The sequence below is a fragment of the Phoxinus phoxinus genome (assembly GCF_949152265.1).
Source record: "Phoxinus phoxinus genome assembly, chromosome: 11".
Lineage (NCBI taxonomy): Eukaryota > Metazoa > Chordata > Actinopteri > Cypriniformes > Leuciscidae > Phoxinus > Phoxinus phoxinus.
The window spans coordinates 3100534-3118384 of NC_136886.1; the positions used below are offsets into that span (position 1 = coordinate 3100534).

The following is a 17851-nucleotide window of genomic DNA, read 5'->3' on the forward strand; positions in this document are numbered from 1 at the left end:
TTCTGTGCCCAAATGAAGCCAGGTGCCACGGTACTTGGTCTTATTTTACCTGCTCTATCCAGCACATCAGCTTGTGCTGCCGTACGTTAGCTCTTTGTTGGATGTTTTTCTCCTCCTCCTTCGGGTTTGTTTTCGGGCGGCTCGATCTGGGGTGGGCGGCGTAGCAGGCGCATGCGTGCCCTTCTTTCGCTCATTTGCGCTCTTATTATCGACGATAAACGCTGTAAACACTTTCGTAGAATAAATACGTGATGTATGGTCTGATACACCCTGGGTTATTAACCAAAAAGACCAACTGTAATACTATGGTACAATCGTATTGCTATCCGATACATTAACTGTACCATGTCAACGCCATAGTGCGTTTTGAAACGTTTATTTCTAGGAAAAAACGCAGTTCGTGTCTTTTCTGAGATTGAGTGATAAATTACTACCTGTCAGTATGTAAATTCATGCCAACTCGGGCCAGCGAAATAAATGTTAACCGTAACTATGGTGCCTTTACATTTACCATGGTATCACCATGGTATTCCTCAGAAGTACAAAGAGAGAGAGTGTCTATATATAATTTTAAAACATTACCATCAGTGTAATGTTACCATGATACTGAATATTTACTATGACGACGTACCATATTTTCTACAAGATATGCGTACGGAAATGTCACATACCAGAAATTACCATGGTAAAGTTAATCATATCTCATATCTATGAATGAAATGTTTGTTTTTTTAACTCTGTATGTGTAACTGTTGGTGGATCCAAAGTTTCTCTTTTATTATGTGTAAGTTTCCTTATTTTCCTGCAGAGTTTTTCTTTCACATTCACCCAAGCAGGCTTAAGGCATAGCTCACCTAAAAAAATAAAAATCATTATTTTATTACCTCTTACTCAACTATTTCATTGACTACAGGCCGTTTTATTTTTATGTCCACAACTAAATTACCTTTTCGGAATTAATACAATTGAATTGTACTGTTGATTTTCTTCTTCTTCTGGAGACACCCAATACTCTGTGAAAAATAAATAAGCTTTATTTTGCCTTCAAATGACTTTGTGTTCTTTTGACCTATTCAAAACTTTATTATTGGAACTTTAATCTTCTATTTTATTAAAAGCTTAGGATGTGATTTTTTGTGTGTGTCTTATACATGCCATGAAGTCAGACCCAACCAAACACAACATTTAGGGTTAAAGGGTTTGTTCATCCAAAAAATTACAATTATTTACTCTCCCTCCAAGCCATCCTAGGTGTATATGACTTTCTTCTTTCAGTTTTGTTTTGCTCTATCCTCTGCATTGGTCGATACTTCATGCGTCGGGTCAGAGGTCACTCTTCGGCCTGAACTACTCGCATACGGGCGTTATCGGAAGCCAGTGATTATAGTTTATAATGTTATAAATATGGATATTTTTCTTATAAAAACGCATAGCTTTGCTTCAGAAGGCCTTTATGAACCCACTGGAGCTGTATGGATTAGGCTACTTTTATGATGTGCTTTTTTTAGGCTATAAAATCTCAGGCTCTATTCACCCCCAATATAAAGTTCAAAAGAGCCAGTATACATTATTTTTTTTTATATATATAACTCCGATTGTGTTTTGCTGTAAATAGAAAGTCATACACCTAGGATGGCTTGAGGGTGAGTAGCCTAAATTATGGAATAATTTTCATTTTTGGGTCAACTAACCCTTTATTTTGACCTTCAGTGCTCTCAGAATTGTAATGCTTTCGTTTTGTAAAGATGCAACCTTTTCTATCATAAGACGGGACAAATGAGGAGCTATGACGAGTGAAAACCACGGAACAGTAAAGGCAGAGCCGCCAATGGTCATGTCGCCCACCGGGTCCACGTCACAGCCGGCTCCATTATCGCCCTCGACCAGCAAACCCATCCAAGAGCTCCCAGGTCCGTATCTGTGAGGCTTAAGTGACCAATGATCCCTATGCAGCTATGCATCTGATTTTTAAGTTTCACTTTCAGATGAGATGATTCAGGCTGGATGGTCCAAGTGTTGGAGTAAAAGGGAGAATCGGCCATATTACTTCAATCGGTTCACTAACCAGTCGCTGTGGGAAATGCCTGTCCTTGGGCAGCACGATGTCATTGTAAGTTCAGCCTTCAGAACCAATTAAATCTCATTATTGTGAATGTAACATTTGGGGAAGAACTTTGACTGTTTTTTGTTTTGTTTTTGTTTATACAGTTTCTTTAGATATAATACCAAATGTGACCCTGGATCACAAAACCAGTCACGAGTCGCACGGGTATATCTGTGGCGATAGCCAACAATACATTGTATGGGTCAATTTTCTTTTATGCCAAAAATCATTAGGATATTAAGAAAAGATCATGTTCCATGAAGATATTTAGTAAATTTCCTACCGTAAATATATAAAACATTTATTTTTGTGAGTGAATGCAGCACAATCGTGATCATAAATGCACAACTTTAAAGGAGATTTTCTCAATGTTTCGATTTTTTTGCATCCTCAGATTCCAGATTTTCAATAGTTGTATCTCGGCCAAATATTGTCCTATCCTAACAAACCACACATCAATGGAAATCTTAATTATTCAGCTTTCAGATGACATACATTTCAACTTAAAAAATTTACCCATGTGACTGGTTTTGTAGTAGGTTCACACATGTGTAATAGTTTTCCTGTATTATATTTTGTTTCAGCTTTACCTTATTAGTGAAAACTATTTTTAATAATATAATAACAACACTGTCCTGTATTTGCTGTTGTTTCAGTCGGATCCTCTGGGGTTGAACGCGGCTCCTGCCTCTGGTGAGGCATTGAGCGACGCAGGTCTGGGAAACGGGCAGCGCAAAAGACATCCGTCAGAGGATGCTTCTCAAGCGGGCCCTAATAGTTTCAAGAGGCCAAAGGTCAGATTTCTTCCTAATAGCAAAAATAGATGCAAAGTAGCATGCTTATTTTAATGTTTCCAAAATAAATTTTGCAACAACTGTTGGTTTTAGTAATTTTTAGTGAATGCATTATCTCTTTGATTTCAGGTTGAGATTCCTGTCACTCCAACCACTCCCACTGTCCCTATTTCTCCCAGCACGCCAGGAGTCAAACCCTGGGCCAACGCCACAGATGATAAACAAAGCCAGGCCAGCGTTCCCGCGCCGGCCCCGTACCGGCCCTCTGTGTGAGTGTGGAGTTCGTCTTTTCCAATTTGTCCCATTCTTGCAATGTTCCAGTTACTTTTGGCTGAAAGCGTCTGCATAAACCTGTTAAAGGGATAGTTCAACCAAAATTTTTAATTGTCATTATTACTCACCCTCATGTTGTTCCAAACCTGTAAGACATAATAAACATTGATTAGTGAACATAAATAGAAGCTCAAACGTAGGCCTGCACAATTAATTGAATTTCTTATCGTGATTACGATTATGGATGCCACGATTACGTAATCGTTCAAAGCCGTGATTACAAAAAAAATTCCATTTACATTATTCTGCGAGCTTAAGAATGACAAAATGTTTTTCAAACAAATTTTGTTTGTGAACTTGTAACATTGTGAACTTTTGTAATGATACGTTTGGTCATTAAGTTTTAAATGCATCATTATGCAAATTGCAAACACATGAGGAGAGTCATCGCATGAAAACCCCCACAACTGGTAGATCAACGTGCTACTACATTTCTCTCAGAAACGGTAGGAAATTAAATGAAATTGAATGTGAAGGATTTTAACTGTGACAAGATGATTAACAGAGCAGTTTAAACGTGAAAGGGAGGTGGAAGACTGGAAGAACTGGAAGAGAGGGCTACTCTCTGAGAAAAAGGAAATAAACATTTGAGCTTTTAAGGCCTGCTCAGTCCAACGACAGTTTCCGATAAACGGGTGAAGGTTTACTGCGTTACTGTCTTTCCTGCTTGACAAAGTAATTTGATTCCAATTAAGCTTTTATCTGACTCCATTTTATCACAACCTCGAATTTAGGTTGGTTATTGGTCATTTATATAATAGTTTAGCAATACATTTTATTATTCTATTTAACTCTTTACTTTATATTTTGTCCGTTCAGATTAGGGAACTATGTCGCTTTGAGGTCCTCACGCCGGCCGTTTATAACGCGGGTCTCACAATCACAAACCCGCCAGTTTCGGGTCACTAAACAGAGATAATTGGCTAATACTAGGGCTGCACGATATGAGGAAAAGCTGCGATGTGCGATAACATTGTTTAATATTGCGATGACGATATGACTTGCGATAAATGTGATTGTTAACTATACTGTTCCCATGTCTTAGTGCTTTAATAGGTTCTTTTTATGATAGGTCAAACGTTTATTACCTACCTGGTTCAGAATAGGCTACATGATTTTGGCACGATCTGTTTGACGTATGGGTGGCATGGAGATTCGTAATAACGACAACGGGCGTCCGGACGCAAGATTCGATCGTTTCATCTCGTATAGTGTGTCATAGTGGGCGACAACCTACGTCGCGTCTTCGATGCTTCACGACAGAAAGACTATAGCATGTTTAATTCTTTAACGGTCCTCCACGACGGGTTGAATATGTGAGTGAGGCGAGACGTGAGTGAGTGCAACAGTGAGTGTGTGTGTGCGCGCCAGTGAGCGTGTGAGCGTATGTGTGTGTGTGTGTGTCTGCGTGCGTGAGTGAGCGAGTGAGCGAGGGACAGTGAGTGTGTGTGTTTGTGTGTCTGTGCGTGTGAATGAATGTTTGCGAGTGAATGTGTGTGTGTGACGGCACGCGATGACTGGTCGGAAAGCAACGTGTTGTCTGACATGTTTCTTGTCCACGATTTTTAGGAGTCAAAAACGTGTAAGTTAGTGCTAATCTGAACCAGGCATTATTCATCGTGTCAGGCTGTCTGTTGCGATGTGTTTTGGTTTACTTCTGTGGGAATGAGACCTTTGTACCAGTCGCACTAAGACATTTCAAATGATACCAAACATGTATAATACTGTATGATAATAATGGTTCACATTAAACCATATAGATTTTTGGGTGAATTCAGGTAGAGATGGGCGAAGGGAATATGTAAATTGTGAGGTGATCAAATTAAGTGTGATCGTGTCTCGAATGGGGATGGTAATATAGCAAGAGACTTCAAATTTTCTCAGAGAGTAGCCCTCTTTTCCAGTTCTTCCAGTTTCTCCAGTCTTACAGAACTCTCTCTTGAGCAACTAGCATCCCTTTCCTTGACGCAAGTCACACCTCAGTATCACCCTGATCTACAGCACTTTCTCTCTTATGCTGAGATGACCAAAATTCACCCAAACATCTATATGGTTTAATGTGAATAATCATACACTATACAAGTCTGGTATGATGTGAAATGTCTCCGTGTGCTGGAACAAAGATCTCATTCCTAAAGAAGTAAACCAAAAGGTAATAAAGTTTTTGAGTTTAGAGATAACTTGCACACAGAGGAGGGTGTGTCTTCCTGGCAAATGGCATCATACTCCCAAAAGGTGTAAACTCTGAATGCAAATACGCATTGTTAGCAAATGTTTTCATGTGAAAGAAGTTTCTGGATCGGTCTGAGTACTTAAAGAAATGCCACAGAAGGCTTGGCGCGATTTGCTGAAGTTGGCGTGAGTCTGTAATGCTGAATGTCCTCAAGACACTCAGTATCATGTATTTTTCTAATGTATTAATCTTTTACTCTTTATCTGAGCATTTGATGTGGTTGTATTTATTATATTTTAATTATGTAATTGGCATGATACATTTACCTGATTAATAATAAATTGTTACATTTGATTTTATTCTGATTTACTCTGAAATTATACAATTTAGGAGATTGCCTTGTATCCATTGTTACCGCAAAGCTGCGTCCGTGTAAGTAAATGCACCCATGCTAAAGTTGATTAAAAAGAGGAATAAAAAATCATCTTTTGGAAATTGATCTTAATGCCTCAATTAAAAAATGAGGAATATTCCAACTTTTAAGGACACCAATTTTCTTTGTGAATGAATAATGTATCGTAAATGAATAAATAAAATATTCTTCTTTAAAATACAGGGTGAATAAGTCAGGACACCCCTATGTTAAATTCCCATAGAGGCAGGCAGATTTTTATTTTTAAAGGCCAGTTATTTCATGGATCCGTGATGCTATGCATCCTGATAAAGTTCCCTTGGCCTTTGGGATTAAAATAGTCCAACATCATCACACACCCGTCACCATACCTAGAGATTGGCATGGGGTACTTTCCATAAGATCATCTCTCAATGCAAATCAAACCAGCTATTAGGCTAACTGAAATAAAACCATGCCAGTCTCTAGGTATGGTGAAGGGCATGTGATGATGTCGGCCAATAGTGAGCCTACGTTCTGACGTAGAACCCAGAATCTCTGCCAGAACAGCTCTCAGATTTAAAATAAAAAATATCTTAATTTGTGTTCCGAAGATGAACGAAAGTCTCACGGGGTTAGAACAACATGAGGGTGAGTAATTAATTATTGACCACATTTTCATTTTTGGGTGAACTAACCCTTTAATACTTAAAGGGAGAGAATTCACAACAAGAATAAAGAGTTCAATAGAATAATCAAATGTGTCGCTAAACTAAACTGGCATTCTAAACTAAAATCGAGGTCGTGATAAAATGGAGTCAGATACTAGTATACCGTATTTTCCGGAGTATAAGTAGCATCAGTCAAAAAATGCGTCATGAAGAGGAAAAAAACATATATAAGTCGCACTGGACTATAAGTCGCATTTATTTAGAAATTTATTTCTCAAAATCCAAGACCAAGAACAGACATTTAATCTGGAAAGGCAAGTTATTCAACTCCACAATAGCACACAGAACAACAGCTGAATAGGTGTCCGGCATGTTAACGTCACACATTAACAGTTATCCAGCTACACAATAGCATAAAGAACATATACCTGGGAGACTGAAAAGGCTAAATTAACATAAGCCAGCGAGTCCAAGTTACCGGTAGGCAAGTTCACCAAGCTTCCGATCTCATTCCACACAACATTGTACTCTTCATCTTCGGTGTCGCTTCTGAACAACTCCGCTAACTAGAGCGCCCTCTCGCGGCTGTAGACGGTAATATTTTCTCTTGGTTCATCTCAGTCAGTATGAATTTATTTTGATATATAAGTCGCATCTGACTATAAGTCGCCAAACGAGGAAAAAAAGTGTGACTTATAGTCTGAAAAATACAGTAGTTGGAATTAAATTACTTTGCCACTCTGAAAAGACAGTAACACGCAGTAAACCTTCACCCACTTATCAGTAGTGCTGTGTTGAAAAAATCGATTCACCAATTCTAAATCGATTTTCATATTAATTTCTAAAGATCGATCCGTAACTCAGAGGATCGATTTAATAACAGGCCTACATTTTCCCCATAAACACACTGAGACACGGCGACCGGCGGCGCTTGCTAATGCGGTTTCTCTGAATCCACTTGTTGACAAGAAAGGAGGAATGAATCGTTCACATAGCGCGTTTTTTTGCGCGTGCAAATTCGTTTTCCAGGCACGCCTCTGTTCATGGTTGCATAGCAACGGCAGACGCAAAGGGAAAGCACGCGCTTGTTGAGAGGAGAAAGCGGTGCAAACTCGTGCAAACTGCGCTCTCCATGATGACGAGGAAGTATCATCAAATAATTAATTGATTTCTAGCCCTTGCATTAGCTTTACTACTAGATATATTCATTGAGATGAGAAATAAAAAGCCGCCCTGTACAGCTATGATCAGCTGTTCGGCCGAGCTTTCCATGTTGTTACGGCTTGTTTTTGTCACATGACCTGTTGAGATGCATTGAAGTGCTTCTCACTGAATTTGCACGCGCATAAAACGCGATATGTGAACGGCCCCTAAAGTGGTATCGTGTGCGGTTCGTTGTATCTAGTTTAAAAGGCCTTTTAAATATGAACGCAGTTTTGGATTAAATAAAAGGACAGTCAATTAAGTCAAATAAAACACGTTTTATCTCCTGTTTAGTTGGTAACACTACATTAAGACACCATTCATTAACATTAATGCCTTATCTAACATCAATACATTGAGTGAACAATACATTTTTACAACATTAATGTATGTTTGTGAATGTTATTTAATACAAACACTTGATTGTTCATGAACAGTTAAAACTTTTGATTTTAAAAATATAATATCGGATCAGATCGGATCGAATCGAATCGAATAATGATAATCGATTCAAGATCTTGAGAATCGGAATCGAATCGATTCTTGAAATTTGAATCGATACCCAGCACTACTTATCAGAAACTTATGACTTATCGTCGTTGGACCGATTGGGCAGGCCTTACAGAGGCACGTAACTAACCAACAGATTTGACTGATTTACTCTATTTTGATACATCAGTGTTTATATCCGAACTGTGTATACTTTTATTATCCCAGTACTTGTATGATCATTGAAGTATTGTAACCGAAATAATGAGACTGTGTGTGAAGCGGTTTCATACTCAGACACAACATCTGCTCTCCCTGGATCAGCGGCAACACAAACACAGATCTGAATGTTCGCTGTGATCATGCTTGTCAAAGGTTTAATAGACACAGACGAATCATAGTCGTTTAGGAATAAGATCGCGTGTGTGTTTGAATCGAGATTGCGCCCTTATAACAAATAATGGTGCAGCTCTATTGGTTAGACGCATGACTTTGATTTTCTAGTTATTTTAGGGTTCATAGTAAGCTCCTTCAGCTGTTGAGCTCTGTAGACATGATATGACTCTGTGCCTTGACATGTCTGAACTGGACTTTGTGTTTCAGAGTGTACTGGGACCTGGACATTCAGACCAACGCTGTGATCCGAGAGCGAGCCCCAGTGAACCACCTCCCTCCACACCCGGAGATCGAGTTGCAGAGAGCGCAACTCACCACCAAACTGCGGCAGCACTACCACGAGCTGTGCTCTCAGCGCGAGGGTGTGTGAGAAGCAGCTGTCATGTTTTACTAAATATGTCCCCATAAAAAAAGCTTTACATTCTGCATATGAGAGATTATAATAATTAAGGCGCCTTTCAAATCATTCACGGTTAACATACATCAAGAAGTAACAACAATAAAAAAAACTAAGCGCGATTAATCGCATCCAAAAAAAAAAAGTTTGTGTGTGTACTGTGTATAATTATTTTGTATATATAAATACACACATGCATGTATATATTTAAGATTTCTATTTATTTATATATAATTTAAATTATATAAATATATAAACAGTACATGCAAATATTTCTTAAATATATACATGCATGTGTGTGTATTTATATATATATGCAAAATAATTAAAGTACACACATGTGACCAGCTATATAATGGGCCAATTATGTGGAAAAACAATTAAATATATATATATATTTTTTTGTGTGCTAATTTCAAAGAACAGACATTCAAAAATAATCTCCCAAAGTTTCGTAGTCCAAATAATTGAGTAAAGGTATTTAAATGACTATTAAAGTTAACAATGTTTTACTAAATTCGCTGAAAATGAACATTGTTTTTCTCAACTCCTCTTGTCACCTCTGAGCATTTCCCGGGTATCTCCTGAAACCTCACTATCTCTGCTCTCCAAATATGGTGTTACACGTTGTATAGAACCAATCAAGAAGCTTAGAAATGTACACAAACTGATCATTTGTCAATGGGAAGCCATTTCGACAAGCGTTTCGACTGACCGGCACACGATTGGTCCAGCTATCCTGTGTAAACAAGCTAGCAGATCTCCTCAGAAAGATTACCGTAAATATTATTAATTTGAGAAATGTCGTGGTGTTATATATTAATGTCTTTGGTCAAATTAAGCTGTAAAATAAATAGTTAATCCCTTTAAATGCAATGGATTTTGAAAGATATCAACAAAAAACTGGCAAAAAACTTTAAAAGCGATTTTCTCAGGTTTTCAATTGGAAAAAGAGGGCAGACGGCCTCAAGGATCTTCACAACCAATCAAGGATATAATTTGAAAGCTTATGGTCTCCTCTTTCCATTAATACCAAAATCTCAATTTTGAAATGTGGGTCACTGTGACTCATTTTGCTGGATCAGGTCACATATATTATGTAAACACAAACTTTTATTTTGGATGCAATTAATCGCGACTAATTGTTGCCCATCCCAATATTATATACATATTAATACCAGTGTAGCAAAATCAGCATTGTAGTGTTTTTGTCATGTCACCCACCTCCATATTCACAGCCAATACTAGTCCGGGTAAATGTTAACTCTTAATGAATGCATTGCAAAGCTACCGGAAGGAAAGTAATATTGAAACTGCAGCTGTCTCAAAGTTTGAATCATAAATGCTGCATGGGTCTTATAAAACATTTGGTAACTTGATGAAGAGGATGAGCTGCATAAATATTAATTACTTAGTTTATAAACTTTATATACTGGTGTCAGTAGAATGTTGTTGTTTTTTTAAAAGAAATTAATACTTTTATTCAGCATGGATGCTTTAAATTGATCAAAAGTAACAGTAAAGTCACTTATAATGTAAAAGATTTAAATTTCAAAGAATCCGTATCACAAAAATATGAAGCACAAGTGTTTTAAACATTGATAATAATCAGAAATGTTTCTTGAGCAGCAAATCAGCATATTCGAATGATTTCTGAAGGATCATGTGACTCTGAAGTCTGGTGTAATGATGCTAAAAATTCAGCTTTGCATATTCAAATAGAAAACGGTTATTGTAAATTTAAATATCTCACATTATTACTGTAATTTTGAGTGAATAAATGCAGAAAAGAGACTTCTTTCAAATGCATTCAAAAGTCCTCTACTGACCCTGAACTTTTGAATTGTGTAATTGTAATTTAGAGATTATTATTATTTAGGAATAATTGGAGATTGACTAACTTTTCAGGCATAGAGCCTCCGCGGGAATCCTTCAACCGCTGGCTTTTGGAGAGAAAGGTTGTGGATAAAGGTCCGGATCCGCTCTTGCCCAGCGAGTGCGACCCGGTCATTTCCACGTCCATGTTCAGAGAGATCATGAACGACATCCCCATCAGGTACAAAAACATCACTCTTTATCGTATAACCAAGTTCCTCGTTGCTTATTTCAGTGCTTTTATAATTTTCTAACTTGCCTCTCAACACATGTTAGGCTCTCTCGCATCAAATACAAGGAAGAGGCCAGGAAACTCCTGTTTAAATATGCAGAGGCGGCCAAGAAAATGATTGACTCCAGGTAATTATAAATGTTGGTTGCTAAGGTTTTGAGACTAACATGAACGTGGCTTGAAAGTATATTTCATGTTTGCACAGAAATGCAACTCCTGACAGCCGGAAGGTGGTGAAGTGGAACGTGGAGGACACGATGAACTGGCTGAGACGAGACCATTCTGCCAGCAAGGAGGACTACATGGTACATTCTCAGTTTTGTTCAGAGCTGCCTACCCTAGACAGCATTTTTAAGGCGTACATGTGCATGACCGTAATGGATCATTCCTCAGGATCGGCTCGAGCACTTACGGAAGCAGTGCGGCCCTCACGTGGCGTCTGTGGCGAAGGACTCTGTCGAGGGCATCTGTTCAAAGATCTATCACATTTCTGCAGAATATGTCCGCCGGATCCGCCAGGCTCACCACACTCTACTTAAAGAGTGCAACATCTCAGGTAGGAGATGGAAATGGCAAGCAGAATGCAAATTATTTGAAATAAATCATGTGGTGGGAAAAATATGTTCTAAAATTTAAAAGGCAGCTATATTTTTTCATATATAAAGACCCAATTTATACTGTGACAAAGTGAGATATTTCAAGCCTTTATTTGTTATAATTTTGATGATTATGGCTATATGAATACCTTTTCACAGTATTCTAATTTCAAATTTGGAATTTGAATAAATATATATATACACACACACACACAGGTGAAACTCGAAAAATTAGCATATTGTGAAAAAGTTCTAGAAGAAACTAATATATTATATAGACTCATTACATGCAAAGTGAGATATTTCAAGCCTTTATTTGTTATAATTTTGATGATTATGGCTTATGAAAACCTTTTCACAATATTATAATTTTGAATTTGGGGTTTTCATAAGCTGTAAGCCTTAATCATCAAAATTATAACAAATAAAGGCTTGAAATATCTTACTTTGCATGTAATGAGTCTATATAATATATTAGTTTTACCTTTTAAGTTAAAAAATATGTTCTAAAATTTAAAAGGCAGCTATATTTTTTTATATATAAAGACCCAATGTATACTGTGATACATTAACATTATAAATGAGTAAACATTTTTTTATATATATTTAGTTTGTTACATTATTATTATTTTTCCTATTCACTTTAGTACTGTACTGTTGGGCATGTGATGGTATCAAATTTTTGTGTTACGATAATTGCTGAAGCATTTATCATGGTGTACAGTATTATTCCAATATGATTGTGATAAGTTGAAATAAGTTGCAAACAATTTTTTTTTAAACAAAAAGAACTTGGACCATTTAAATAGAATAAAATTATAAACAAAAATGTATAAAGTAAACATGTTTCAAACAGATAAAAGTGCAAAATAATTATAGAACAATAGGTAACACTACAATAAGGCCCAATTAAGTGAACATTAGTTATATAATAATAATAATAATAAGAAGAAGAAGAAGAATGCATTAACTAACATTAACAATGAATGAGCAATAGCTGCATTTGGTACAGAAGTTATAGTCCTTTGTTAATGTTAGTTAAATAAATACAACTAATCATTGTTAGTTTAAAGAATCCTCTATATATTTGTATTAACAGTTTAGTCTCTTAGTCTGTTTTTCTTCTAAGTTGAATTTTTTAGATAGCACTTTATTATATTGTTGAATTTGTATCAGCCGTGTAATAACCTGTGAAACTGTTATAGCAATTAATTTAAATAAAATCAGTCAAATACAGGTAGGAGATGGAGATATGAATCTGGAAAATGGTCAGTGAGGGTTTCATTGTTAGACAAAAATCGACCAACTCCAAAAAAGGATGAATTTTTGGCCCTGGTGCCGATATTCGCTCTTGGTTTGACTTTGTTTAGACCCCCTCTGAACTACTCTTCTTGCTTTAAAGTGGACGGCACCGAGTCGACGGAGGTTCAGGACCGGCTGGTGTATTGTTATCCAGTCAGACTGTCCATCCCGTCTCCTCCTCAGCCGCGTGTTGAGCTGCACTTCGAGAATGACATGTCTTGTCTGCGGTATAAAGGGGAAATGGTGAAGGTCAACCGTGGTCATTTCACCAAATTGGTGTGTACATGCTAACACAAGCTCAAAACAAATTAAAACCAGAAACTTGCACTACATTGGATTCTTATTTTGTTGCATTTCTTTCTCTGGCATAAACAGGAACTGCTTTATCGATACAGCTGTATAGATGACCCAAGGTTTGAAAAGTTCTTGTCGCGTGTGTGGTGCCTCATCAAAAGATACCAGGTAAGACTCAAATTTACAAGCATTGGTAACCAATCAGGAAAGCAAACGCAGCATCACTGTGTGTTTCCACCCTCTTGTCAATTACAGGTGATGTTTGGCTCCGGTGTGAACGAGGGGTCTGGCCTGCAGGGGGCGCTGCCTGTTCCTGTCTTTGAGGCTCTCAACAAAAAGTTTGGAGTGACATTTGAGTGCTTCGCTTCTCCACTGAACTGCTATTTCAAGCAGTTCTGCTCCGCGTGTCCGGACATTGACGGCTTCTTTGGATCTCGAGGGTATGTAAATGGGTTCTTGACTGTCACATGTCATGGTAAATGTGTACACACACACACACACAGGTGAAACTCGAAAAAAATCGTGCAAGATTTCAGTAATTCAACTTAAAAGGTGAAACTAATATATTATATAGACTCATTACATGCAAAGTGAGATATTTCAAGCCTTTATTTGTTATAATTTTGATGATTATGGCTTACAGCTTATGAAAACCCCAAATTCAAAATTATAATATTGTGAAAAGGTTTTCATAAGCCATAATCATCAAAATTATAACAAATAAAGGCTTGAAATATCTCACTTTGCATGTAATGAGTCTATATAATATATTAGTTTCACCTTTTAAGTTGAATTACTGAAATAAATGAACTTTTTCACAATATGCAAATTTTTCGAGTTTCACCTGTGTGTGTGTGTGTGTGTGTGTGTGTGTGTGTGTGTGTGTGTGTGTGTGTGTGTGTGTGTGTGTGTGTGTGTGTGTGTGTGTGTGTGTGTGTGTGTGTGTGTGTGTGTGTGTGTGTGTGTGTGTGTGTGTATTTATATGTCACAAATGTAATCAAATTATAATGAATCTGTTACTGCCGTTATATAAAAGCAAGCGTAACTTGCTTTACCGTTTCCTCATGTCTGTCCTCACAGGCCGTTTCTCAGCTTCTCTCCGGCCAGTGGCTCATTTGAGGCAAACCCTCCGTTCTGTGAGGAGCTCATGGACGCCATGGTGACACGCTTTGAGGTGTGTGACTCTTAGTCTCGCCCCAAATTCATTAGCTTGGAATATCGTCATATAAAATGTCCTGTACTGATTCTCACTGTCTCTCCGTCTTTCTCAGGATCTTCTGGAACGCTCCAGCGAGCCACTGTCCTTCATCATCTTTGTGCCAGAGTGGCGTGACCCGCCGACCCCTGCGCTGACACGGATGGAGTCCAGTCGCTTCCGAAGGCACCAGATGATCGTGCCCCCCTTCGAGCACGAGTACCGCAGCGGCTCGCAGCACATCTGCAAAAGGTCAGACATTTGTTAGTAGGGCTGGGCCATGTTCCCACGGATCCCTGAAATTCTTGAAAGTTTGTGAATCTGGAAAAAAAGATTTCTCTTATTGATTCTTGATAGCACTGTGTGGGAAAAGGTAGTCAAAAAAGTGGTTTTATTTGTTTTAAAGCTTACATTGAGTTAGCAAACTGTACTTTTTATGTTAAAAAAAAATCTTCTTCGGGAAGAAACCAGAGGTTGCGAAGCAAGTTTGGTTGCATGAACAAAGGCACTCACTCTCTGGTAACCTAGCAAGGTAGGGAATGACCATAGGGAGTGACACGCTAAAGGGGGTCGCGCACCGGACGCGCACTTTCTCAGTTTATGGCCAGCAATATTGTTATGTTTAAGGACATTATGGAATTAAGATAATATATGTACTAGGGCTGCATGATATTGGGAAAAAAAATACATTGCGATATTTTTTCCCCCAACGATATATATTGGGATATTGAGAGCCATAACTCCAGGCTAAAGACAATAATTACCATTCCATGATATTAATAATTTCACTAATAAGCAAGCTTCATTACAAGTGACAAAAAGGTCACTTAATATTTTATTCCAAAATTAGAACATTTCTGTAAACACAAAAGCAGAACACATTTTTAAATAAAACAGCCGCTTTACACCAACCCCCCTGATTGGTTTACAACAATATAACTTAAAATAAATATATTTTTTATAAAACAACTTAAGCATTTTGGTTCACAATCTTTTAAGTCAACTTTTCTTAGCCAAAGTGCCAAAGTAAAACTGTTGATGTTGGTCATCATAATCATATGAAATAAACAAAATTATATAAAACTTTAATATATTTTGTATTAAATCTTCTAAACCGATTAGAGAACATGTTTCTGTAAACAGAAAAGCCGAACACATTTAAACAGCAGCTTTACACCACACCGCCTGTCAGCGTCGCCGCTCCACGCGGATCAAGAGCTGAGAGGGGGCACCAAAAAAATAGCCTAATGAAAAATCAATAATTCTAATGCCGATATTATTTCAGTATAGAAATACAGACATCCCAAGTCTCCCGGAAGTTCCGGGAGTCTCCCGCATATTGATAGCGGCTGATGCCCGCGAATTAGTTAACTCCGGAATCTAGAGCGAGCGCGCCCGCGAGACAGAGACTGTGCTCCAAACCGTGTAGCGCACGGCAGAGAGAGCAAGAGACCGCGCGCGTGCCTCATGAAGCGCATGTAATGTCTCCTGGTGCTACTGTGCTACTACCCTTCACATCGCATGTTCCGGCGATGTGACTCGCTCACTCGCACATCGCGATGTCGATGTTAAAATCGAATATCGTTCAGCCCTAATAATATATACCAGCTATTAAATTTTCATTCAAGCAGCGGATTTCTGTAAATGAATGTAAAGCTAAATGTATATTGCAGCACAGGGTGAAGTCAGTATACATTTCATTAATTTGAGATAAATAAATTTCAATTTAATATTAAACCATATAAATGGCGCTCTGTGGCGCGGCAGGATTTTGAACACGGTCCTGAGCCGTTTCTGGCGGTGTGTGGTGTACACTCATAGAGAATAATGTGTTTGATTTTTAAATGCGAGGCATGGCGCTGCGTCGTCTGCAAATGATGCAAGACTGTCGTCCCCGACTGGTAATACCACAAACTTGTTTTACCACCTTAGCCGCGCTCACCCTTTGGAGCACAGCCATGGTTGTGTTGACATTTATGCCTTTATAACTGAGGGGATTATAATCAGAGGAAGGTTACGTTTAAAATATATTTTTTTAAATGTAATATATTTTTCTCCTTGTCCTTATTTTAAAAAAATATCAATAACTATCGATATCGACCGATATGAAACACTTATATCGTGATACAGTTTTCAGCCATATCGCCCAGCCCTAAAGTGTTACCGATTAGCGATTAGTTATACACCGATTCAGACGTCTCGTGAGTTCAGTGTTGGAAAGATCAGTTGTTTTAACCATTCATTAAAATGAATCGGTTCAAAGGAGTCATTCAAGGAGTATTAAAAATTCCCATCGCCCACCCCAATTTTCCTTGTTCTAGTGGTTTTCATAGCTTGTTTACTGCACGAAACCGATGTTTTAACTTGTCTTGACTTTGTCTCTCTCAGAGATGAGATGTACTACAAGGCCGTCCATGGAACAGCAATCATTTTCCTCCAAAACAATGCTGGCTTTGCCAAATGGGAGCCCACTACGGAGAGAATCCAGGAGCTCCTGGGGGCGTATAAGGTCTCCGGGCGTTCGTTGCCCTCACCTGGTCCCTCTTCAACCAGTACCGGAGATAAAGACTCCAAACCGGCCCAGGAACGAACCCCTAAGAGTCAAGACAACAGCAGTCCTGTTGACAAGACTGCGCCGGACACAACAAACACTTAGACACGGCGCTGGGCGTGTGGACACGTGTATGTATGTTCATGGGAAAGAGTCTGTGATTGTATGAGAGGTATAATATTGCGCTGTTGGGTTTAGATGTTCACGCGAGAAGAAGACTCATGTTTGTTTACTTCCGCATCTATTATTTAATATTATTTGTTTTAGGGGTTTGAGTCTCATAATGGTTGAGTTTTTTTTTTTTATCAGTGTATAGATAGTTTCTTCTTTTTTTTCTTTCTTTTTTTTTAAGAGATGGTAAATGTAGAGAAGCATATCATAATCTTTCTTTTCTTTTTTAGCCTTTTTGGGGGAGTCATTAAACCACGTCATATTTCACACCAAGATCAAAAGAAAAATATTTTGCATTAAGAAAATGAAGCTTTTTTTCCCCATCAATTTTCAATTTTTTTGTAGTTCTCATTATTCTCAATGGTGTTTAAACTTTAATAACATAATTTCCATTCATTATACAGTAATTATTTACTGTATTACAGTTAAAAGGTTACTGTTACAATGCTATTTTTTTTTTAAAAATCAGCCTAAATTGAATTAAACAATGAAATATATTAGCATTGAAGTATCTTTACTGAAATACATTCTGGATATTTTTATACATTTTTTGCATTATAATGTATAGAAAAAATTAACAATGCAAGAAAAAAAAGAACGGCTTCATTTTCCAACAAAATAAAATGTATTTCTGCTGATTTTGGAGTGAAATATGACAGGCTTTGACATTCACGCTTTAACTTT

The 17851-nt window shown here is 37.7% G+C and overlaps 1 protein-coding gene across 2 annotated transcripts in view; it reads left to right on the forward strand.

The window, feature by feature from the left end:
• The window catches only part of pcif1 (phosphorylated CTD interacting factor 1), a 22704-nt gene extending 5084 nt beyond the window's left edge, over window positions 1-17620 (forward strand). For both annotated transcript variants that reach the window (XM_079628664.1, XM_079628663.1), the window contains exons 2-16: window positions 1768-1910; window positions 1986-2110; window positions 2761-2898; window positions 3028-3167; window positions 8762-8916; window positions 10860-11007; window positions 11103-11186; window positions 11264-11363; window positions 11452-11614; window positions 13057-13232; window positions 13332-13418; window positions 13506-13690; window positions 14331-14424; window positions 14522-14697; window positions 16834-17620. In XM_079628664.1, the coding sequence (XP_079484790.1) occupies window positions 1787-1910; window positions 1986-2110; window positions 2761-2898; window positions 3028-3167; window positions 8762-8916; window positions 10860-11007; window positions 11103-11186; window positions 11264-11363; window positions 11452-11614; window positions 13057-13232; window positions 13332-13418; window positions 13506-13690; window positions 14331-14424; window positions 14522-14697; window positions 16834-17101 (2163 nt within the window). In that variant the 5' untranslated portion in view covers window positions 1768-1786 and the 3' untranslated portion in view covers window positions 17102-17620. The remainder of the gene's footprint in view (window positions 1-1767; window positions 1911-1985; window positions 2111-2760; window positions 2899-3027; window positions 3168-8761; window positions 8917-10859; window positions 11008-11102; window positions 11187-11263; window positions 11364-11451; window positions 11615-13056; window positions 13233-13331; window positions 13419-13505; window positions 13691-14330; window positions 14425-14521; window positions 14698-16833) is intronic.
• Window positions 17621-17851: the final 231 nt, after the last annotated feature.